We start from the raw sequence: 24,986 nt of genomic DNA, 5'->3' as shown, positions 1-24,986 counted from the left end.
TTGCCTTCACGGCTCGCTCGGAGACGCTCGGTTTAGTTGGGGCCTCGTCACCGAAACAACGGTTATGTTATAATTGGGTTTTTTACCCTTCTATCTGGCAACAAAACTGACACCTTTTTTTACAAGGAGTCATGTTTGCATAGACCACAATACCTGCAGCCATAATGCAAAAAAAAACACAATTCTGATAATATATGCACTGTCCTTGAAGTTGATTGGTCCACACCCGAGACAGCTTTCCTTAGAGCCTTGTCTCACCCTGGTGTTGGACCAGATGACGCCAAAAGGCGCACAACTCAAAGACAATGCACCATCAGAGTATGAGAGCTCAGGGTAAGCATTTACACCATTGGAACCTCATTTGCCAGTAAAAAATATGATAATTGTTTTTTTACCCTTCTATCTGGCAACATAACTGACACCTTTTTAACAAGGAGTTATGTTTGCATAGACCACAATACCTGCAGCCATAATGCAAACAAAAAACATAACTCTGATAATATATGCACTGTCCTTGAATGGTTATGTTCGCACGCTGAAACATACACCACTCGGGGTTGCCACCTGTCCGTCGTGTTTTTTAGGTTCGCGTCCCGGAAAATCTGTAGGTCTTGCCAAGTCCCAATTTTTTTTGTCAGTTATGTAATAATATGCTGCTCAAGATAATGCATTTAACCGTGTAGTTTTCCCGCTCCTGGGATTGTTGGAAATTCGTTCATCCATGATATGTGTCCGAGACTGTTGTACCTTAAACCACAATCTCGTCAACTATCACACAAACTCTGGTTAACCATAAAACAAAGACGGCCATCGCATAGCGCGCTTTCAGATGCGCTGTTGCGGCCGTCTGGAACGCTCCTCCTTCAGAAATTAGGAAGCCACTGGAGCTATGCACTTTTAAATCATCCAGATTTTAAACTAATTTCTTTAGAACTGCTTTTTGCGTTTAGTTTGCTGCCCTTCCCCGATTAGCGCGGTTGGCTACGTACGGCGCGAAAGAAGTTCAACATACGTACATACTTCAGAGGTGGAAACCCTTCTGCATACACTCAGCCGATGGGGTATCTATGTATGTTGCGGGTTGCTTGCCAAGGTACCGTGTAGGTCGGGCGTCCAAGGCACACCACCGCTGTGGACTTCCTTCACAGCGGAGTGATGTATCACAGGTCTTTGAAATTCTCCATGCCAGGTGTGTCCAATTAGCGTAATTGGATACATGGCTGCATGGCCCCACTCCAATTACCTCCATTGGCTGCAGCTGGCACTGGGAATTTTAAAGGCCCCCCCCCAAAAAAAAAGGCTCCCCTCTCCGCTTGTTCCAAATTGAAGCCCTGGGGGCTCAGGTGAGTGAGTTGTAAGACAACCGATAACAGCGACCCCAAAGGACTGGACCCAACCCCCCCACCTGATGGCCTCGAACTCATCCTCCTTCTCCTGCACGCGGCGGTCGATGTCGGCCTTGACCTGGGCCAGCTCCAGCTGGATGCGCACCACCTTGCCCTCCTCCGACTGCCGTGAGGGGAGAGAGAGAGAGAGACAGCGCGCACGCGGGCGATTAAATCAGACGGCTGGCTGGCTGCTGTGGGCGGCTGGGCCCGCAGGGGACCTCGCGGCAGGCCCTCGACAGACGGCACTTCGGAGCCCCTGTGCAGAATTCGGACTCCCCATTTTTACCCATCCACTGTTCTCCAGACGAGGGGCTCTCTCGGGCCGCCCTCTGTCAGAGGCCCCTCCTGCCAGCGGTGGCGCGAGCGAGGAATTGCAGGTGCCGCCGCCGCCTTCACGGATTCCCTCTGGCCCCCCAAAGCTGTTACAATTGTCGTTTCGTTCTCTCGGCTCTCTCGGTAGGGGAGTCATTCTTCAGAGATTTGGACAAAAGAAAATTGAGTCTGTCCAGACCCATCTGTGCCGAGATGAGTTTTTGTTTGCAGGTGACCGCCTCGTTAGTGATGCTAAGTGGCTTGTTTGATGCAGGATTATCACAGCTTCCTGGTGTTTGAATACGTGCAGCCGCAATCTGCGCCTCGATTTACACTTGCATCCAATTTTGTGTAATTTCCAACAATTCAGCTAAGGCACAGAGACAACTAAATACAGGAAGGGGGGGGGGGTTTGAAAATACCCCACCAATTTCTGAGCCTTTTGATTTCATCTTAACAGCTGGTTGAATACTTAGAATACAGTGGCTTTGTGTTCTACAGAGGAACAGGGTAGAGAGATGACAGCATGGAAGGAGAGTCACGGATCTGTGGCACGGCACACTACGTCCAGGAGAGATCTGGGCTTGCGCCGCCACAAAGCAAAACATTTAAAGAATGGTTTTGTAAATGCGATGACGCGGAGTTCGATTAAAAGTGTAAAAAAAAACAGATCGGCACCTGTGGGAGCTGAGGCGAGCATGTTGTGTGCATAGGTTGCCATGCTTAACAGCCCTCACCCGCGAACTAGCAGCTTCTTTACAATCGTATAATTTCTCCCAAATGTTTTAATTGGAGTATCTATAAATGGATCTCCCTGCGTGATGGAGCAATTAAGGAGGCAATTTAGCATTCAGATTTCGCAGCTGCTCGTAATCCAGGTGCGGTGCTCAGGTTGGGCCACGTGTCGAGCGCTCCCGCTCTTTCAAATTTTCGCCACGCACTTCCTGTGAACATCTCGAGGATTTGAAAGTGTTCAAGATGCAGGCAGCAGCAGCAGCGTGGAAACATCTGAAGAGAGAGAAATGCTAACCGCGTGGCCTAACCCCCGAAGGCCAAACACTTAGGTTTGGAGGCACGTTACACTGCTCACCTCCAGGGCAGCAGAGGAAGAATGTTTTTGATCTACTTGTGCAGCGTTAGTGCACTATTCCCCTTGCTTGCGTGTGTTGCATCCCAATATTCTGGTTCCCTATATATATACTAAACATGAGGAAAAGGTCAAATATCTTTAGCATGGCCCTTTGGATAGGAACTCTTTGAGACGGTCCGGAGTAAATCGAGAATGGCAGAGCGTCTTGGAGTTTTGCACGGGGCATAAACTTGGATTCTGAGATGGGGAGCCATAAGAAGGCGAGCATGTCTTGAGATGTGGGTATGGCGAAGAAATGAAACAATAAAATGGCATCGAGATAAAGGGAAGTGGTGAAGTTCTGTAGCAGGTTCAGGGGGAGAGAAGCCTTGTTAGAAAATTTAATAGAAGAAAAAAATACATGGATTGGGCCACATACTCCCGAGGTGCCAGCTCTGTGAAGAAATCTGCAAGGAAGGATTGTTAGATGAAGGCCAAGAGGCAAGTAAAGCACAATTTGGCTTGATTACTTGAAAAGGGCTCATTGCAGTTTAATGAAGTAGAGAAATGTTGGACAGGATGACGTGAATCTGAGCCAAAGACCTGCCATTGGTGAGAGGGCTAAATGAGAGAAAATACACAAAGTAAACATGAATGGTATAACAGATTGCTGCCACTTGTGAAGGCTTTCGCGACCAATATTATACATAACAAAGGAAGACTTCTTCACAATTCTGCCTAATCGCCTGATGAGGCTGGCTGTAATCACCAGCGAATTGTAAATGTTGTGGGATTTCTCTCCAACGCATCGGTGTGCTGTACTGGTAACGAATTACCTCGTTCTGTTTACGTGACAAACCTTACTAATTGGCTGAGTCGGGTGGTGGCGGGTTTAACGACGCGTTTATACTCACGCGGTCTAACCCAAAAAAAAATACCATCTTCATTACGGAGGGAATTTGCGTTCGTAAACGTCAGTGAGTTTCACCTCCAGGGCTGCTTCTGCCTCTTCCAGGGAGAGCTGCAATTCTTCCTTCTCCAGTTCCAACTTCTTCTTCACCTTCTGCAGCTCGTGAGCGCTTTTTCCTCCCTCTCCCAGCTGCTCTGTCAGATCGGTGACCTCCTCTGAACGCGTACCGAGAGAAAACAACAACAAACAACAACAGTAATGCAGAATTCTAATTTCATGTACAAAAAGGCCTTGTTCGACTCAATTTCAAATGTGTTGACAACAATGTGTCGAATGCATTCCAAATTAAAAGATCCGTAATCGATGTTTTTGTTTGGGTTAGATCGCGTAAATATAAATGTGTCGTTAAACCCGCCACCACCCGACACGGCCAATTAGTAGGGTTTGTCACGTGAACAAAACGTTTAAATTCGTTACCAGTTCAGCACCCCGGTGTGTTGGAGAGTAATCCCACAACATTTACAATTTGAGTACCGTGACGTTACGCTAGTAATTACAACGAGCTTCATCAGGCGACAGCTAGAGCTGTGGAGAAATCCTCCTCCTGTTTCGGTCTTAAATACACGGGGGGGGGGGGGGGGGTTGAATGTGATGTCATCACTGTGAGCTAATCAGGTGCGAAGACCGGAATGGAGGGGGGGGGGGGGGGTTAATGTATTCATCTAAATTACAATGGACGTATTGATTTTTGTTGTTCACAGTTAATTAACATACATGATATATTTACATCACGCATGCACTTCATGCGTGGACATTACGTATGTACATTGTGGTTGTATTTGCCGGCGAAACGTCGTACTCCAATTGTAAAAGCTGTGGGTTTAATCTCCTACACGCAACCGGTGTGCTGAACTAGTAACGAATTGGCCACGTTCTGTTTACGTGACAAACCTTCCTAATTGGCTGTGTCGGGTGGTGGTGGTGGCGGGTTTAACGGCACATTTATATTTACGCGATCTAACCGACAAAAAAAAGAATCCCTACTGCATGTTAACATCTCGGGATCGTTACAAAGGTTTTACAATTTGACCTTGAAGGGTCTTGTTCTCTCTCTTGAAGGCCTCCAGCTGTTCGACCGCCTCCTCGTAGCAGGTCCTCAGCTTGAATATCTCGTTGCTGTAGTTCCTGCACTCCTTCTGCGACGAGTCCAGCTCCGACTGGACCTCCTCGTACTTCTGACGCCAGTCCGACAGCTGCTTGTCAAACGAACGCTGTTTCTTGTCCAAGGAAGCTGCAGAGCTATTGGCCTTGACGAATGCAAAAAAAAAGTTTGACATACGAACAACTGCACGCATGACACCAATACAAAATCAAGACCCTGTGCCGATCGCTCGCAAATGAAATTCCAACTGACTTAATGCCACTCCCTTTCATTTATGCGATGAAGTCCGGAACGGATTCCATCCTGGGCGATGTAAGCAAAGATCATGAGGTCATCGTGGCCAAAGCCATTGATGGACACCACGCCTCGATAATAATGCCTTCGACCCATCCGCCAGATCCCGTAGCTGTCGCACGGTAGACACGTGACGCGACGCACACAAACGTGGCAGAAAATAGGCGGAGCGGAAGAAGTGAAAAATGGTGGATATATGCAGCGGAAAACAAGATCAAGAATACAAAAAAGTATTGATCAAAGCAGAAGTTCTGGATAAAGAAAGAGAACCATGGCTGGAATTTCTTCAGCGTCATTCTCGTTAATAATGACCCGACGAAACGGGGCAACGTTGAAAATTGCAAAGTGTGGTTTTATCACCTCCGATTATGTACGGTGCAAAATAAGTTCAACGAACGTAGCAACACATGTCCGATCGCAAAAATGTGGAGGGACCCAGACCTTCTCAAGGTCGAGGGTAAGGTCTTCGAGCTCTCCCTGGAGTTTCTGCTTGGCCTTGTCCAGGCTTGCACACCTCGCTTGGGCGGCTTCCACAGCCTCCTCGGACTCCTGCAGCCGAGCGGCAAGCTTCTTCCTGTTGCCCACATCATGCACCGTGCCAAATTGTACATCGTGTCGAAATCCTCTGTCAATTTGCCAGCCCATTGCTGGATCTCCAACAAGAGCACCATGCAGCAGGCGATATGTTTAAAGACACGAAGCATGTATGTACTCCTCCAGTACTGGATTCATTAATTAAACAAAATGCATACACCCTCTGAGGGAATTTCAACTATTTGGCTTTGATAACCTGCCTGATTTTGTATAGACATTAAAATGGAGGCACTACTGATGTGCCTATTTTAAGAAGTGATTATGTGCTGGTATATGGCATAAACATTTAATTCACATGGCATTTCCTAAAGTGCACGTCTACGTAAAGTGTCCGCAACATTTTTGTAGGTAATCGCTTTTAACATAATACATTTTGAAACGTTTGTCTACGCCATATGCACTCTATTACAACCCGGTATCCTCCACAGTTAAGTCAGACTCAAGCGCGAATGCGCCTTTTAACGGAGCCGTGCGTGGTGGGGGGAGGGGGGAAGAGAGATTTTTATATTTTTAACTCACTTGGTTTCCTCGAGCTCCTCCAGACGGCCGAGCGCATCCGACTCGTACTTGCTGCGCCACTGAGTGAGCTCCCCGTTGAGGCGCGAGATGACGCGGTGGAGCTCGGCTTTGCTCTCCTGTTCCTCCTCCAGCTGCTCGCGGAGGAGGTCGCAGTCGTGCTTGGCGTTGGACATGCCCAGAGACACCATGCCCTTCGCCTGCGTCGCACCCGGAGGTTCAACAGTGAGGATGTAACACGCGGTTGGCTTTTTCGCAGGCAATTATTAGGATTCATTATTGTCTGTATGAGGCCACAGAATGATCCGACTGATCTGTGTCATTTAAGAAGCCTCCCACCAACACGACACAGCCCAAACACATGAACTGCGACACGGTGGGAGCATTTTACGCCCCAAGTTATTATTGTTTTAGCTCACCGGTAAGTTGAAAAACAATCCTCAGAAGCAAATTTAGGAATAAGATATATGGCATTTCGGTTGATATTACATCAAAATCATTAAGCTCCAGAAAGTCACAACAACAATCCAGTGAATCGGAATCAGTGTGTCACCTGACCTGGTTTTCTTAAATATGTCGCATGGCCTAATTGGTACATTTGTTTGTGTGGATTGTTGTTCAACTTAATGGTGAGTTGGAACATTCATAATTGGCCTTTTTCAACGCTTGTACACCACGCAGAAATTAATTTGTGTGACTGTGTTGGGCGGTGGAGTGTTCCTTAATGCAGTGAATTTTGTCAGATTCTTACGTGACCTAACCTCAAAAAAATCTATTATGAATCGCGACTTAAGCGTGTTTGTAATTGAGGTTGGGTGGGTGTGGCTCAGAGGTCAGCTTCGCTGCCACCCCTGAGATCCTGGGCTTGAATCTCAAGCACATAGCCGAGTTGGCGGTTTCAGCTCGGTCACCGATAAGAGCACGCAAGATGATCACGTAAAATTTGGTTCCGCACTTTATTTGGCCGAATTCCAGCTCTGGGGATGAATATGTAGGTTTCACTATCATGCAACAAACACGATTCTCATATGCAGACTATGTAGGAAAATGCTGTCTTCTGATGTGTGAACCAGAGGTTATTTGAAGAGGTTGCCCTGTGATATCTGCTCTATGAAAGATCTCAATGGATATTTAATTTTATTACTTGAAGCCGATAGCATAAGTGGGATAAAATTGTGGAAATCATTAAAAAAACGTGTAATCATGTTCAGTTAAAAAATGTTGTGTCGGACAACCATCACTCGATGTTCTGGACATCTTTGTTGGCTTGTTCATGAATGTATGCTTCACTAATACATTTCTTTGACCTGCACTTCATGTGCAAGCCTCCATTGTTGGATGAGAGCATGGTAGGAAGAAAACACGCCAAAAAAAAACCTTTCGTCCATTACGAGCACACTACGTTCACTTAATTTCTGAAAGAAAAAAAAACTACATTTGTACAATACCGTAACACCATAACTCTGGCCCCGAAACCTCGAGCCAAAATCGGTCTAATAAAATGGCATCCTGCAACATAATATCATTCTCATCTCGTTCATTTCCATAACCTTTGATTACATTTTCGTTTTGTTACTCGACGGCGCACGCCTTGTCCTTGTGCGATGCCTCTAAAAAGATGCCGTCGTGTATATATATATCCGGCATCATGCAAAATTAAAAATCCTATCCTGGAGACGTCCGCAGAGACACGCATTACTTTAATAGGGAGCAATCACCTTAGTTTCTTCATCCAGCGACCTTTTGGTCTCCTCCAGCTGCGAGGACAGCGAGAGCTTGGTGCGGCTCAGCTGAGCGATCTTGTTCTCCCCCTCCTCCAGCCGCCGCAGGTTGTCGCTGTTTTCGGCTGCAGAGAGCGGCGGTGGCAAGTAACGGCGCCGGTGTTGTTACTGCCCCCGCAAAGCGTCGCACCCTCCCCTCCCGGGTAATACGCGCGGTCAAGTGGGTAATCCCGCTCGCGCGCGCACCACGTAATTGCCCGTCAGAAGGCAGCCGGCCCCACCTGCGAGCTTCACTTTGAAGTTGTTGACCTCGTTGAGGGTTTTCTGCAGGTCCTCGCAGTGCGAGCTGGATTCGCTCAGGTGATCTTCCAGCTTGCGGATGTGCATCTCGGCCGACACCTGCGGTGCACGTTCACACATGCAAGATGCGAGTGACCTTAGTAGACTAAAAAGCGATTTTACTATTTTTTTTAAATTTTACTGGGTAAGGCTCACTGAGCTACAGTGAGGGAAAAAAGTATTTGATCCCCTGCTGATTTTGTACGTTTGCCCACTGACAAAGAAATGATCAGTCTATAATTTTAATGGTATGTTTATTTGAACAGTGAGAGACAGAATAACAATAAAAACATCCAGAAAAACGCATGTCAAAGATGTTATAAATTGATTTGCATTTTAATGAGGGAAATAAGTATTTGAATTATAGACTGATTATTTATTTGTCAGTGAGCAAACGTACAAAATCAGCAGGGGATCAATTACTTTTTTCCCTCACTGTATGTAGCTCGTTTTCAGAAGCGACCTGGCCACAAATGATAGCTCACTGAAGTGGCGTATCACGTAGAAATGTACAGCAGCCAAATACTCTGAACGCACGCTGATTCTACATGTGCAGGGAAAAACCGGAGGACCCGGAGAAAAATCCACACGATCATGGGGAGAACATGCAAACTCCAAATATACAGGCATGGTCAGAGTCGAGATCGAACCCACGATCTCCTGTATACCAGGCGAGGTAGCTAACATCTCGCTACCGTGGCACACATATGTAATCAATTAATTACAATTGATTACGGTACATATCACCACCGGGTGATGGTGGGTTTAACGACATTTATATTTAGGTGATCTAACCCAAAAACTTATATTATGGAGGAATGGCTAATTTAAAGTTAAAACAATCAAAACTAGTTTAATTTAAGCACACAACGGGTAGTGATACACACTTCGTGCTGCGATGGCTTCAATGACCAAGTTACCTGCAGGACTTCACTTCGACCATCATGAAGCGGTCTATTGCTTTGGGCTGCCACGTAATCGGAGGCCCTCAGGCTGCCACCCCTAAAGCCCCCTGCACTGATCTGGCCCTGCGTACACGTGCGTTGCGTATGCTCATGTACCAAATTTGTGGAAAAATAGTGCGCCTTTTGGCGTCATCTGGTCGAGCACCATATGAGACTAGGCTCTAAAGAAAGCTGTCTCTGGTGTGGACCAATCAGTTTCAAGGACAATGCATAAATTATCAGAGGATTGTTTTTTTTTTGCATTTGACTGCAAGCATTGTGGTTAATGTAAGCATGATTCCTTGCAAAAGGTGTCAGTTTTGTTGCCAAAAAAAGGGGAAAAACCCTATTAGTATATTTTGGTACTGGCAAAGGAGGTCCCATGATGATGCGCCCAATGTTATGCCGTAAGACCCTCCACCACCCGACAGAGCCCGAACAGATTAAATAGTGTCGTGTGCAAGCGTTCAACGTGCCGATTGGTATTGCTTCAGGGAGATGAACAGTTCTCACAAACAAATTTAGAAATCGGCTATGAACTTAACTCGAAACTACTGGCAGTAACATCAAACATAAAATCCAGGGAAGTCAAAACGATGAATACCCCTGTGGCTAACACGCACACACACACGCGTGCGTGCGTGTGTGTGCGTGCACGCGCTGTGGTGGCTTTACCTTGTACTTCTGAGATGCCTCGAGGCTGGAGGCGAGGTCATCGATCTCCACCTTCATGACCTGCTTGTCCTTCTCCAGCTTGAGCTTCACGCGCTGCAGGCTGTCCAGCTGCTCCGTCATTTCCACCGTGGACTCGGCCTGCCTCTTGCGCAGGGCAGCCATGGTGGCCTCCATCTGCAGGGAGGACTCCTCCATCTCCCGGCGCAGCTTGAGAACCTCCGACTCTCGCTTCTTGTTCTGCTCGATCTGTGCCCACCAAGGGGGGGGGGGGGTGGGGGGGAGGGCAATATCAACAAACTGTGGAGTACAGGTGCAGGAGCCACGGTGGAATTGAGGAGGGGAGGGGGGTGCTAGCGGGCTACTGTGTCGTCGTCCCCCCACCACCCCCCCGTGTTCATCACTTGGTACCGTGGGGGGTGGGGGTCAGGAACGACTTTAGCCACCCACCTAAAAACCCCATGGACAGCTGGAAAGCCAATTTACTTAATTTTGACAGTAACATTTTATTAGTTAATTATTAGATTTTTTTTTACATGAATATATATCAAAATAAGTAGAAAATAGAATCGTCGAGTGGAGAAATGCTGTTGCTCAGGGGAATTTGAGCTATCGCGCATTGAATTCAGTCATCACGTCACAAAAACGACGTACGTCACCGTGTCCTGTCCTCCCAGCTACAGCAGCTCCACACGGCGCAGGGAGAACTAATTTTTACATTTCACTTTCGTGGCTATTTGGGTAACCTTTGCAGGTGATGGCGAAAGCGGAGTTCTCTGTGGGAAGAAAAATCCCAAACGCACAGGGAGATAACACCGAAACGATTGTACACGTCGGTTAGCAACCTAATCGCGGAGCCATTACATGTAGCCTAACCACTGATGGAATCAGGGTAAACTGATTTATTCTAGCAGACTGCATATGCCCACTGTTGGAAGCATTCAGTTATTCGCGTTGATACTCGCATGCCAGTTTCCACGCTTGTGCCGTGTTGCTCTCCGATGTGTTTTTGGGTTGTACGACGTCTTCACTGAATTCAGTGCCAGAAGAAGCCCCCAGCCCCGTGGACCGAAACGTCGGACGTCGTCCGAACAACCCGCAGGTACAACGCAAAGACGATGTCGTTTAGAAATATACATCGTTGCGTTGTAATACATTTCACCGTGAGTCATTCAATTGTATGTGAGCAAAATTATATTGAATAACTATTATTAGGATTACAACCTCAGTCTTAGGCCCTGGTATAGTGACAATGCATGACAGAGCGATGTGGCTTTACATTTCCACGCTTGAATAAGCACTGAGGGCACCGCTAATCTCCATCAAAGGCATCCGAACCAGCGGTGGGAGTGTCACGCTGTTGTCAAAGTGTAAGGCTTGCCATAGTACGACTATTGTCCCTACAATTTGGTGCTGAGTTTATCGACCCCCCCCCTGACCGACTGATGGGCTGGGTTCACCTCCACCCCCCACCCCCACTCACCTGGGCTGCTGTGGCCCCCCCCGCTTCGTCGAGGCGTTCCGTGAGCTCCTCCAGCTCCCTGGCGAGGTCATTCCTCTGCTTCTCAACCTGACGGGAAACCATATTTTTGTTGATTTTTTAAAAAACGACACCAGTCAGCGACATGTGGAAACGCTGTGCAAGGCGTGCGCACGCCCTAATCTGATGCCGCTGAAGACGGTGTGACACTGGTGCCCCCCCCCCCCCCACACCGCTGTCCGGAGAAGATAGATCGTACCTGCCTGCACGCGCACACAGATTCTTCCCTGTTCCCTGTGCGTGCGTGCGGCGGAATTTTTGACGTACTAACATGTGCACTGTGCTCACGTACTGATAAGCAGCGATCCTCGCGGTGCTTACGAGTGACATCCCGAAACCATTTCCTGCGCAGCCCCCTTCACCGAGCACAGAATAATCATTCGCGTCGTCGTGGAGAATATCAGTAGCAGAAGAAACACGCGGACAATGTGCCTCCTTCATATATCTGCGTCCTTCAACAACAGACCATTAAAGTTTTTTTTTGCACTTCCTGGCAACCGCGAGCACCTCCCCACGTCGGTGCCTGAGTCTACTGATGAGACGCTGGGTGTCAAAACCTGACCAGGGTCGCTCACACTGAGCACCGCGGCGAGGTGTGGTCCAACAACACCGATGACTTGGCACGGCGTGAGAAGGCCTTCATGCAGCAGTAGACTGAACAAGGGTTTTATATTATACAAAGTAGAAACGTGGTAAAGGTGCAGCCCTGCAAAGTCTTGTTCACGCCACTGCTGAAGGAAGGGCCTCCACGAGAAGGAGCTTAAGATAGAGCCCCTCTGCCGAGTATTTGGCCTACTCTTCAATGCTGGCCACACATCTTGACAGCGGTGGGAGCACACCCACACAATACCACACCGCACATAACCTGCCAGTCGGCTAAATGTGCTGGGGTCCCTATTTATGCTGCTGCTGCGTGGACAGAGAGGTCAGAAAGCAAAACTTTTTTTTAACGAGAACATTTATCTACTTTCACATGCAGTATTTTTTAAAAATAAAAGCATTCAAAGTCAGGTCGATGGCACACTGTGCAGGGCTTGAAAATGTCCAGGGCAAAATGCATAATGCACATCATAAAGCGCGCATGCCAGAGTGCTGGATGGACAGCGGGGGTTGCAGGATTTCTCCGCTAATTAAACGTAGATGAAAGTGAGTAACCAGGGTAGGCAGATGAAACGCGCAGTGTTTAATCTCACCTCTCTACTGCACTCTGTCTCAATATTTAGACTCGAGGGCTCGTGCTTGCACACTGCAGCTCAGTGGCATACTGTGCACGGCAGTGCAGTGGCTTTAAGTCTGCACGTTACCACTATGAACGTCCCTTCTGAATACGTTTAAGTGCAGTGTATTCGTTGGTTTGCATATTGTTGGGATTATTTATGCAGAAATGAAAACCCAACAAAATTGCAAAAAAATGTTTAGAATAATGTTGCAATTGAAGTAGCATCGTAATTAGTGTCCTGTCGAGATTACACATTCTACACTTCCACTCGTATGCTTCGTCGGTAAGCAATGAGGATGTTTTGATAGTCGTATTTACATATGCTTTGCATTATCTGCATATTTGTTTATCTTTGTTTATCGCGTTCTCTGTGTTTGTTATTGTTTGTATGTTGCTGCCTCTGCCCCATGACCCGCGACCTTCACCGCCTGCGTGGACCGCACAGACACGGATTCAGCGCAGCCTCCCCGCGTGCCACGCCACCCTGCAGGTCACCACACTCCCCTCTCTGCCTCTTCCCTCGCACTCATACACTTTGGAATTCCCTCCCGTCGTTTCTACTCCATAAGCTCTCGTAACAGCCTTGCTTAATATACAAACATAAAATAAAAAATAACACAACACACGTACGTATTTTTTTTTTATCTATTACAACTTTGAGAGTGCTGCCTGTTGTTGCCCTTTGGAGATGTTGGGGCCCATTTGTCCTTTGCTCAGCGACTTAAAAAAATAGAAGAGTTGACTGCACAACTTTCTAGTGCGTGAACATTGTGGTCCTACGAAGCACACGCGATGCGATCGATCCGTCTGGCATGTAGCGATTCATTAAGATTCGTTAAGATTTTTTTTATTTTACCCTCGTGATACACGCTTGTCAAAACGTATTATTTGGACTATTTGCAAATTATATGTAAATTTTTGCTTGAGACTATTAGAATTTGATCGTAGAATAACACGCGAATTGTTTTTATCATAATGCCTAATCGTGATAAAAGGCGGAATTGTGGAGGAGGATGGGTAACAAATGAATCTGCCCAGCAATTAAAATAGTGACGGTCCAGGGTCCCGATTAAAGTCAACAAACATTGTGCGTGAGTGGCTGCACGGGCCAGGTGAAGTTCATTGCCATACGACGGACACAAACCATCGACGGAGTTGATTCTCACGACAAACGAAGGGTTTCCGCACGTGTCACGGCTTTAACGATTGCCATTAATCGACGAGCTGATGCGCCGTTTCGCCACGAGCGTGCACACACAGGTGACGTGCCCGAGCCTCCCTTCTAAGATTCAAGGTGCGAGGAAAGGCGGCCCCTCACCTTCGCTCTGATGGCCCGCTCAGCCTCCAACTCCTCCTCCAGCTCCTCCACCCGGGTCTGGGAAGAAGGAGAGAGATGCACGGAAAAGAGTCTGGAACGATATCCCTCTGCACATTCGCAGCATCACCTCAATCGCCTCCTTCAAGAGACACTTAAAAACTCACCTCTACAACCACGTGCTTTCGAGCGACCCTGAGCTTGGCTCCATGCCTCTGAGTTGCGGCCACTACGTCCGCAAATTTGCGCGCGTTACAAATTGAACTATTATTATTATTCACAAAGACATTCATGGACTCACCACTCCGTCTGGCAAAACGAGAGAACGCCACGTGTGCGTTATATTTACGAATGTCGTATTTAGATGAAAGCGAAGTCAATTTGCCTCTTCTATTCAGACCAGTTTGAGTCAGCGATTATCTCCGTTGGTGGCCTGCAGCCAGTGGTAGGGTCAACTCGGCCCATAGTTTTCTCGGGGTCAATAAACCACGAAGCAATTTGTGGGAATAATAGTTGTCCCACGATTGGCTTGCCTTTCTTATAGCAATGCCAAATTTACACCGCTGATTCAGGGCCTTTAATGGAGATGAGGCAGTGCCTGATAGTTAATTGAGCATGCCCATTTTGCACAGATGTTTACCATGTAAACCCAACTCACTCCCTGTGACAGCAGGTGGTGCCTCGAGAGGAACACCACTGTTGACTTCCCGTGAAGTGATACTCATGCATTTACACCGGACTCCAAATAGGCAATGGTAATTAAATACGTACAATTATCGTGGAGCAGTGGCATAGCGGTTCGCGCACTGCGCTAGGAACCTGACGACCCGAGTTTGATCCCCAGCCATGGTTAACGGCGAGTGAGGTTTGAAACCGTTCCGGGCTCTTCCTTCACCAACCCGTACCGACCAATGTTGCGAAGAACATGAAACATTAATAATTGGTGGCATTATAGAGAATATAATTAACAGCATAGCTAAGCTGACAATATGTCCCCGTCATATATATGCCATTCCATTATACAACGTAAGAATGCACGTGTTATATTTCAATGTTGTAGAATGGCAACATCCAACATAAAATACATGTGTTATCCTGTACATAAAGTACACCTTTACATCTCCAACTGCAAGATACGCTGGTGTTGAAGGCAGACTAAGGAAGTCTTATTTTTTGACAGCGGGAAGACTCGTAGCCTTCAGATTTTCAATGCCACGCAGTCAGCCCTCATGGCTTCACCTGCTGTCGTTTTTTCACAGTGCAGAAAGCGTACATGCCTTTAAAAAATTGTCGTAAAATCCTCTTTTCTAATCGAACAACTTTGAAAAAACCCCAGCCAGCGGGAGTCCGGCAGTGTTTAGTGGCACAGGGGGAGATTAGAAGTGACTGCCTGGCGGGTAAGCTGTAAATCCCACATGAAGCAGCTTGTTTTCATTATCAGCATTCCACGGCACTCCGCTTTCCAACAGGGAGTCGTCAGAGTCTCGTCTGCCGGGGAGAGACAGGAGCCCCTTTCTCGAGCCTTTTCGCCGATTATTCGAGCAGCGAACACTCCGGCTTGTTCATGGACGCGGTCGCCAGCCCTCGCTCAAACGGCTCGTCCGAAAATGGGTGTTGGCAAGCAACGCCGGGCTCAGCGATCACACGCACGCGTCTGCTGAGCGCTCGCACTCTCTGCGCTGCCAGGTACGCCGAGTCCAACGGTTGAGCCTCGCGCGCCTCCCAATTATTGTCACAACCCGTGTCGGTCAAAGTTCTAGCCCCGAATTAAAACCCCCTCGTCATGGAACGTCAGCGTGTTGAACGATCTCAAGTCTTGTTTTTGTTTTTGAAACAATGGAACCACCTACGCGCCTTCACAGGATGCCAGCGGTAATAGCGGCGTCCGTGCTTGCCAGAGATTATTTTGTAAGAGCGTGACAGCTAAAATTGGTGAACTTTAACACGGGCTGGGTTTGAGGATGTTAAATAGCACCCCCCAACACCCCCCCAACACACCCATCATCGAGCAGCACAGCTAAAAAGCATGACTCGATAATAATAATAATAACGTGGCTATACAGTGTGTCTAGCCTGTAGCGCAAGGAGTCGGGGTACAAAATAAGACAATTTTCTAAGTGTATTTCCACTCCCCCACCCCCTGAGTGCTGTCTAAGGAGCCAGAAAAAAAAAAACTCTAACCAAGAAATGCCATCAGGATATTTTTTCTCAGTCTCTCGCATGCCCTGCAAGCATCCAGTGAAGTGGAGAACTAAGCGAAGGGTGTGACGGGTGATGGTGCTCAGAGAATTTCTCTCGCGCGCTTTAAGTGCTCGGTATTATCACCTATAATAGAGTGTTATTTTTTTTTCTCTCGTAACGCACGATACGCAATAAGCGTTTCAACACAGAACCTGCTCCCCCGCGGCCAGCGCTTCGTGAAACGCGATTCATCACAACCCTAATTGGGATTTGTTCCGGGAGTGAACGAAGATTTCACGCCGACGCTCTATGCACCACGCCATCTGGAAGAGGAGGTAACCGCACCGCTCGCACAGAGATACGGACACGGCCACTTCACGGCTAAAGAAACCGAGAGGCGTGAAATAAAGGAAGCGCGGCCATCCCCGCACCTGCGATACCCCGCACCTGCGATTAGCCACGGCTGGATACGTACGCTGTGAAATAAGTTCGGCATACACGTACATACATTCCTGGATGCTGCACCCAATCACTTTCCAATGGGCCGTTCGAAACGAATCAATTCGAAGTCTCACGTCTTGTATTGTCAGGCAGGGTTTCACAATGTAGGCCCTTGAAATCACAAGGGCGGCGTTTTACAAGCTTAAAGCCTTGCACGCGCACACCCCAAAGGCAAGTTTCGTGAAATTTTCAGTTTGCGCAAAAATCGCCACGCGTCACACAGTGTTGTGAACTAATGGGATTCAAATGAAGGTCACTTTAACGGCCGCGAGAGTGCTACTCAGATGTTTACATTGACCGCAACCGTTAGCAGCGCTGCAAAAGCACGTGTCCCCTGAGCTCGTTGTGCTCGGATTGAGGAATGCCACCAAGGATGCATCGTTTTCTCAGCTGGAGAATATTTGAGTCTCGCGGATCGAATTCGGGACCGTGTTGCAGATAATTGTGTATTACCATCCAATAAACACGAGGGGGGGGGGTGCACGAGGAGGCACGATGCAGTGTTGGGTAGTTCCCCCTGGGAAGTTTATGGAACCAACCTGCTGACGGGACGCATGCACACGCGCATGGCGGGGGCCACCCACCCCACCCAGCCACCACACCACCCCACCACACCCAGCCACCACACCACCACACCACCCCACCCAGCCACCACACCACCACCACACCCAGCCCACCACACCCAGCCACCACACCACCACCACCCCACCCAGCCACCACACCACCACACCACACCCAGCCACCACACCACCCCACCACACCCAGCCACCACACCACCCCACCACACCCAGCCCACCACACCCAGCCCACCACACCACCCCACCACCCCCAGCCACCACACCACCCCACCACACCCAGCCCATAGTATCAGAGCAGGTTGCATATTCGCAGGCTTAATGCTGAGGATGTTTGCCGATAAGGTTTCGTGTTTTTATCTGAGTGAGCATAGTTATTAGCCTCGTCGATGATGACATTATGCGAAATTGTGGTCAAGTCTCAAACTGTGGATTTCATATAATCAGTCCAGTTGACTAAAGCAGTCGAAAAAAGCCCCCACCCCACATCCACCTCTATATTACCATGATTATTGTAATTACATAAATTACCGTTTACATTTCTGGAATTCCTAAGTGCGTTTTCCGCCTCTTAACATTGCTTATAATCTCCGTCTGGGTCCACTACTCTCAGACTCGTTAATTTCGTCTCGTCCGTAAGCCACGCGCCTCGCTCTCTGCTGGGCGGCATTGGCGGTCACCACTAAGCTTTGTGTTTTTCGTCCACTCACAGCCACCGTTTGACTAAATTAAAATATTTCTTCAACGAATAATTGAATCGCTAAAAGCCAGAAGGAGGCATATAAACATCACACTTTGAGGAATCTAAAATGGCCTTTGAAGCATCCAATGTTACAACTTTCAAGTCACATGCTGGTGGGTTAATATTTGCTACCTATTTGCAAGCATTTAATTAAATTAGCAAATAATCAATCACACATGTGCAGTGTGTATATATACACATGGAAATGTTTTAAAGTAAAATTCATTAAAATACCTAATTACATTTGTTTAAAAAAGAAAAAAACAGTACTCAGTGGTAAAACAGATCAATTGTGTCCAAACATTGTACAGTAAGAAATTCCATTAATTTCCTGACTGTTACGGTGTGATACGGCGAATTATTGCCACTAGACAGATTACCCGCATTGCATTAAATGCCAAGCACTGCTGCTATGCCAGCTTTGACCATCAACATCATTAGCCTTACGTGGCTTCCTTCATATATTAACTGGCTAGACTGTTTTAAAACGGAAGAGTTCCTCCTGAGGTCTGACGATTTCCCAGCTGTGCGACTCTATCTAATACCTGACCCATTCCTGTTCTGATACTATCAGCGGTAATTTCTATCCATCGGCATCCGGCAGAAGGGCAAGCAGTAATTCTGAGCATGACAAAAGAGGGGCCACATGCTGCACAGCCCTGCCCCAAAGCCACCCTCACACCGCTGAGTGAAGGGACAACAGGGGACGCTTTAAAATGAGGGCACTGAGGTCATGCCTTGGTCAAACAAGCTCGTCGCTACGGTTTGCCTGAGTCCTTCATTTCGTAAGGAAGGGTAGAAATCACCCCGGGAGCCGCCTTCCCATTAACTTTAGCCCCAGGATCTGGCTTGTCACTTATATATTGGCACATTAAACCATCACGCCTCGGACAGCTGGGATTTCGAACAAGGGACGTAATTTTATACAACGCATTAGCGCGCACACCGTACGCGTCGTTCCATGCGCCTCCAGATGCAGAGTTAATAACTGTGCACTCACTTAGCAGGAAACACGGTAAATAGGTGACCTTGTCATGAATTAACAATTCAATTCTATTTTAAGAAAACACATGTGAACATGCACACGCACACATATATATATAGTATATCCCCTGTGTAGCCTACAGAGACTTTTGGAGCAATTCAATAATTGTGCACGAGAGAGTCGGAGGACAGCACCACACCCGGCTGCCTTTGTCTCCTCAGTAGTGATGTTCACACACCGCACCAGGTACTCATTGGAGGCTGAGTCGACCGAGAGGAGGCCCACGACCAGTTCAGATAATCGTCAATTTGTGTTGGCCGTGAGCGGGAATTGAACTCGGGTCGCTGGGTTCCTAGCGCAGCGCGCTAACCGCTGTGCACGCACCCACACACACGCTCCCCTGCACGTGCATTGAAACGCATGCACACACACACACACACACCCCTGCACGTGCATTCACACGCACGCCCACACACACACACACCCCTGCACGTGCAATCACACACACACTTGCACGTGCATTCACACGCCCACACACACACGCGCCCCTGTGCGTGCATTCACACACACATACAGACACGCACCCCTGCACGTACATTCACACACACACACCCCTGCACGTGCAATCACACACACGCGCACACACACCCCTGCATGTGCATTCACACGCACACACACCTGCACGTGCAATCACACGCATGCACGCACACACACACATCCCCTGCACGTGCAATCACACACGCACTCACACACACACCCCTGCATGTGCATTCACACGTACACACACCTGCACGTGCATTCACACGCATGCACGCACATAGACACCTGCACGTGCAATCACACACACACGCACACACACACCCCTGCACGTGCATTAACGCACGCACACAAATGGTCGCTCACGTGCAAGCACACTCATTCACTTGCAGACAAACACGCACGCACGCACCTGCAGCTCCTTGAGCTTGCGTTGCAAGTTCATGGACATATTCTGCTCATCCTCAAGCCGGGCGTTCATGGCATTGATCTCGTAATCTCTCCTAACGAGAACAAGAGAAAACACGCACGGATCACACAGCGAGCTACACCAGCGCGGAATTTTGATGTTCATGCCACGCACCTGTCATGAGAAAAATTATATTCGTGACCTTTCGTGTGCTGACAGTGTTACATTACATATATATTAGTTTACACAGAAGTCAAACATTCTTTAGACTCAATATGTAAGAACAGCATGTAAGTGCAACAAATACATCCATTTGCAAGGACATATGCCATTTAAAAATATATGAAACGCTCAAAGTCTTTATGAGCACAATAGTTACCGTTAAAAAAAAAACATTGATGACCATTGAAAATAAAAGATAGACATCAAATGTTTTATCTGCCAATAATTACCGGCTCAGTAACGATAATGATTATATCACTGCAAAAAAAAACCATGTGGCCCTTTTATTTGTTTTACTTTCTACACTCCGCCATTCCATTGGACTTCTCTAATCACAGGAATGAAACCAGGAGTTCAGATGACACCGGAGATAAGAGATCCATCGACCAAACAACCCCTGTCACACAAACCGCTGTCAAAACATCCCCCTTCCGCCGCACCTGCACTCAGAGTGCGCGGTAACTGGGATCCACGGTCAAGACGGTTCAGCTCTGTTACTGAAAGGTGGCCTTCCACCGTCCTTTAGTGCAGCCGGAGAGAGAGAGAATTTTTGTTTGACTCGTACGATCTCTCCGGCTCATCATCAACACCAGACAGGATCGTGCCTAGCCACAGCGCGCCTCCTCGCATCGACCCAACAAACTGGTTGTTGCACCGCTGCTCAGGTGCGATAAGTCCCCTCTCTGGAATTATCGTGGACAAAGGTGCGCGTGTCTGGCGTGTCTGGCGGCGTCTCGCCAAGCGCCTATCAGCACAACCACACAATTACCCATCGGCAACGCGATTATCCCCACCCCCACCCCCCCAAAAAATCTATTAGATATGCCGGCACACGGCAGCAGATATAACTTGCCAACTGTATTGCCGTTTGTGTAAGGGTGGCCTGTGTCTATTGGGCAGCATTAGTCAATTAATCTGGCATCAACGCGTTATCCATGGAAGCAACCAAGCCGAGGAGAGTACATTGAGTACTGTCACATGTTTTGCATGTTTGCTTCACAAACTGCGTGGGGTTTTAACTTTAAAAATATATATTTTTCAACCCCATTATAAATAAGTTCGACAAAACAGAACATTTCTAGGAGAGAAAAAGGAATTGTGTATAATGCAGATTAGATGTCGAGATGTCTCGTAATGCATTTCCTCCTGCGTAAAAGGAACACGGTCGGTCGGCATGCAACACGTGGCAGGCTCGATTGTGTGTCCTCCCACCTCTTCCAAGATGCATGGCCAGTATAGAAGAGTAGGCCAAATACACCCTCTAGGGCGGGGGGGATGGCACTGTAGGATTTTCTATAGTGGAGGACCTTCCACCAGCAGTTGTGTGAGCAAGACATTTTAGGGCAGCACCTTTACCTTTGCTCTTTGAAAAGACATCGGCCAGAGGGGAGCTAAGCCTCCGCATTCCTATGGGAGCCTTTTTTTCTGCACGGGAATTCTGGAGCAAATTTAATTCTGCAGGAATGTGGCTGGTCGACCCGACGTCTCCACAGCATCTCCAAGCGCACACGGACACTCCCTGCGCAAGACAATCCTCACTCACGTCTATCGTACCTTTTGGTGTTTTTTTTAATGTCAAAATATTTCTTCTCGTTGCGTTATCAGAGTTGTGTCGAATGCGATTAAGTGCCCATTCGTAAATCGTCGCCGGGGCCGAGAACAGCCTGCAGATGCAGATATCGCATAACTATTTCCGAGACCTTTTATCCACGCACGAGCGGTCTCGCGGCCCGACACACTTGGCCAGGGAGAAATGTTAATTGGATGGCAGCCAAGTTAATATTGTATATTTTTCAAAATCTCAGCGGTGGCATTTAGCCAAACGAAGTGACAAACCGAACTTCACGCCGATGGGATTTTTGCAATGCACTTCGTAGCTTGGCTGACACCATTCACTCGCAAAACACTTGAGAACCCGGTTTAAACCTCAGTTTAAACCCCAGTTTAAATCCCAGTTTAAACCCCAGTTGGCTACAACTCAGGATATCGATGGTGCCGGGCTCAGCACTCGGCACCCTGCGCCAGGCGGTCTCCTCGCTACTCACTTCTTGATGACTTCCTCCATCTCCAGCTTGTGCCGCTCCATCTCGTTCAGAGAGTCCACGGTAGACCTGAGGTCCGACTCCAACTTACGTTTGGCTTTCTCGAACTCCACTCGAAGTTTCTTCTCCTGGTCAAGGAGATCTTCCAGCTACACACGATGCAGTGATTAGCACGGTTGGTTACGTGCGGTGCGAAAGACGCCCAACATACATACACGTCACGGTTTCCCGTAGCTCCCTTTTTAAATGTAGACTATGAAATAGCGATCATTGCGGATGGGTCCACGTAAATGAATGTGATAGAACTATTGTATGCGTGCAGCTTCGGCTGGATGACACGTTCGGGCAACATGAACGACTCAAAATCGCAAATACCTGACACAAATTTGAAACCGCAAAAACAAAAAAGGTCTCCAAATTGCAATGTTTTCTTTAATGGAAATTTACCCGTTGGTGCCTGACGCGACGTATATCTTCATGTATTGTTTAATCCGTCTCATGCTGAACATATGCGGTTGTTCAAAATAGCAGTGCGAGAACATGGCTTGTTAGGCACGACATGCTCCGTGCTTCGTTTTATAATAATAATAAAAATAAAAACTCCTCTCGCTATTAACACAGCGCAACATGGAATGAAAAGCCAGACCTTTGATCAAATACAAATTAAACTTTACCAAACTGTAAGCCACAAAAAGGCCTTGCCACAAGCAGGCACACCTGCAGAGTATACCCCCACATACCTTTCTCTGTCTATTGCCAAGTGAAACACAGTGCTGTGTACATAGTTGGAAACTCAATATGTCCCATTAAAGAAAGATCTTTGAATGGGGGGGAAATAAAGCGAGGTGAATTAATCCCTTCCACCGTTTGGGCACCACTATCACATTTATGCAGAGTGCGTTACACGAGCAGACACAATAAAACAAACACTGACTGCGCGCTTGACATGAATTATGTATATGTTGCCAATGTAGCTGTGGGAGAAAAAGTTAAAACTGCAAAGGCGAGAGCGAGCGAGCGAGAGTATAGCCGGAGTATTCTTCATTTTACGTGCAAAGCGAAACCGACGCAACTGAGCAATTGTTTCTTGGGCAGAGGCCAGGGGCAATTGCTTTTAACGTCTACCACATCAGCACTCGCTTTGCAAGGGCAGCTGGAGGCAAATTCAGTTCCAACATTATAAGCAGTCACGGAGACTGGCGACGCAGTGGTTATCGCACCGCATTCTGAACCCCGGTGCCCGAGATTCCAATCCGAAATGAACCCAGCTGCCCCGAGATTCCAATCCACTATGAGCCCAGCTGCCCGAGATTCCATTCCACTATGAGCCCAGCTGCCCTGAGCTTCCAATCCACTATGAACCCAGCTGCCCTCAGATTCCAATCCGAAATGAACCCAGCTGCCCCGAGATTCCAATCCACTATGAGCCCAGCTGCCCGATATTCCATTCCACTATGAGCCCAGCTGCCCTGAGCTTCCAATCCACTATGAACCCAGCTGCCCTCAGATTCCAATCCACTATGAACCCAGCTGCCCTCAGATTCCAATCCACTATGAGCCCAGCTGCCCCGAGATTCCAATCCACTATGAACCCAGCTGCCCTCAGATTCCAATCTACTATGAGCCCAGCTGCCCCGAGATTCCAATCCACTATGAACCCAGCTGCCCTCAGATTCCAATCCACTATGAGCCCAGCTGCCCTGAGATTCCAATCCACTATGAACCCAGCTGCCCTCAGATTCCAATCCACTATGAACCCAGCTGCCCCGAGATTCCAATCCACTATGAACCCAGCTGCCCTGAGATTCCAATCCACTATGAACCCAGCTGCCCTCAGATTCCAATCCACTATGAGCCCAGCTGCCCCGAGATTCCATTCCACTATGAGCCCAGCTGCCCTGAGCTTCCAATCCACTATGAACCCAGCTGCCCTCAGATTCCAATCCACTATGAGCCCAGCTGCCCTGAGATTCCAATCCACTATGAGCCCAGCTGCCTTGAGATTCCAATCCACTATGAACCCAGCTGCCCTCAGATTCCAATCCACTATGAACCCAGCTGCCCTCAGATTCCAATCCACTATGAGCCCAGCTGCCCCGAGATTCCATTCCACTATGAACCCAGCTGCCCTGAGATTCCAATCCACTATGAACCCAGCTGCCCTGAGATTCCAATCCACTATGAGCCCAGCTGCCCCGAGATTCCAATCCACTATGAACCCAGCTGCCCCGAGATTCCAATCCACTATGAACCCAGCTGCCCCGAGATTCCAATCCACTATGAACCCAGCTGCCCTCAGATTCCAATCCACTATGAGCCCAGCTGCCCCGAGATTCAAATCCACTATGAACCCAGCTGCCCTGAGATTCCAATCCACTATGAGTCCAGCTGCCCCGAGATTCCAATCCACTATGAACCCAGCTGCCCTCAGATTCCAATCCACTATGAACCCAGCTGCCCCAACATTTCAATCCACTATGAGCCCAGCTGCCCTGAGATTCCAATCCACTATGAACCCAGCTGCCCTCAGATTCCAATCCACTATTAACCCTGCTTCCCCATGATTCCAATCCACTACGAACCCAGCTTCTCTGAGATTCCCGTTCACAGAAAACGTCAGTGGCGAGTGATGCCTGGACTGGTCCTAGGCCCCCCGTTCACCGAACCACACTGACCTACGTGGCGAGGTTCTGTCAAGCAACCCCCCATGACCCACAGAGCGTGATCGAGGCCTTCATCCAGCTGTGGATTGATAAAGGGCTATAAACGATTATTATTATTACATCGTCCTGTATAG

The 24,986-nt window shown here is 48.1% G+C and overlaps 1 protein-coding gene across 2 annotated transcripts in view; it reads right to left on the bottom strand.

Moving 5' to 3' along the window:
• LOC133353546 (myosin-16-like) overlaps window positions 1-24,986 on the bottom strand; it is an 82,399-nt gene that overhangs the window by 15,727 nt on the left and 41,686 nt on the right. For both annotated transcript variants that reach the window (XM_061569867.1, XM_061569868.1), the window contains 12 exons: window positions 22,193-22,338; window positions 19,929-20,019; window positions 13,999-14,055; window positions 11,405-11,491; window positions 9,925-10,170; window positions 8,248-8,365; window positions 7,964-8,091; window positions 6,249-6,445; window positions 5,577-5,709; window positions 4,770-4,986; window positions 3,758-3,894; window positions 1,406-1,509 (listed from right to left, as the gene is read on the bottom strand). In XM_061569867.1, coding sequence (XP_061425851.1) covers window positions 1,406-1,509; window positions 3,758-3,894; window positions 4,770-4,986; window positions 5,577-5,709; window positions 6,249-6,445; window positions 7,964-8,091; window positions 8,248-8,365; window positions 9,925-10,170; window positions 11,405-11,491; window positions 13,999-14,055; window positions 19,929-20,019; window positions 22,193-22,338 — 1,661 coding nt within the window. The remainder of the gene's footprint in view (window positions 1-1,405; window positions 1,510-3,757; window positions 3,895-4,769; window positions 4,987-5,576; window positions 5,710-6,248; window positions 6,446-7,963; window positions 8,092-8,247; window positions 8,366-9,924; window positions 10,171-11,404; window positions 11,492-13,998; window positions 14,056-19,928; window positions 20,020-22,192; window positions 22,339-24,986) is intronic.

The sequence above is a fragment of the Lethenteron reissneri genome, chromosome 44, assembly GCF_015708825.2.
Source record: "Lethenteron reissneri isolate LAM-NWPU_2019-01 chromosome 44, ASM1570882v1, whole genome shotgun sequence".
NCBI lineage: Eukaryota > Metazoa > Chordata > Hyperoartia > Petromyzontiformes > Petromyzontidae > Lethenteron > Lethenteron reissneri.
Note: the sequence above shows the minus strand (reverse complement) of the source record. Positions and strands in the feature narration are given on the sequence as shown.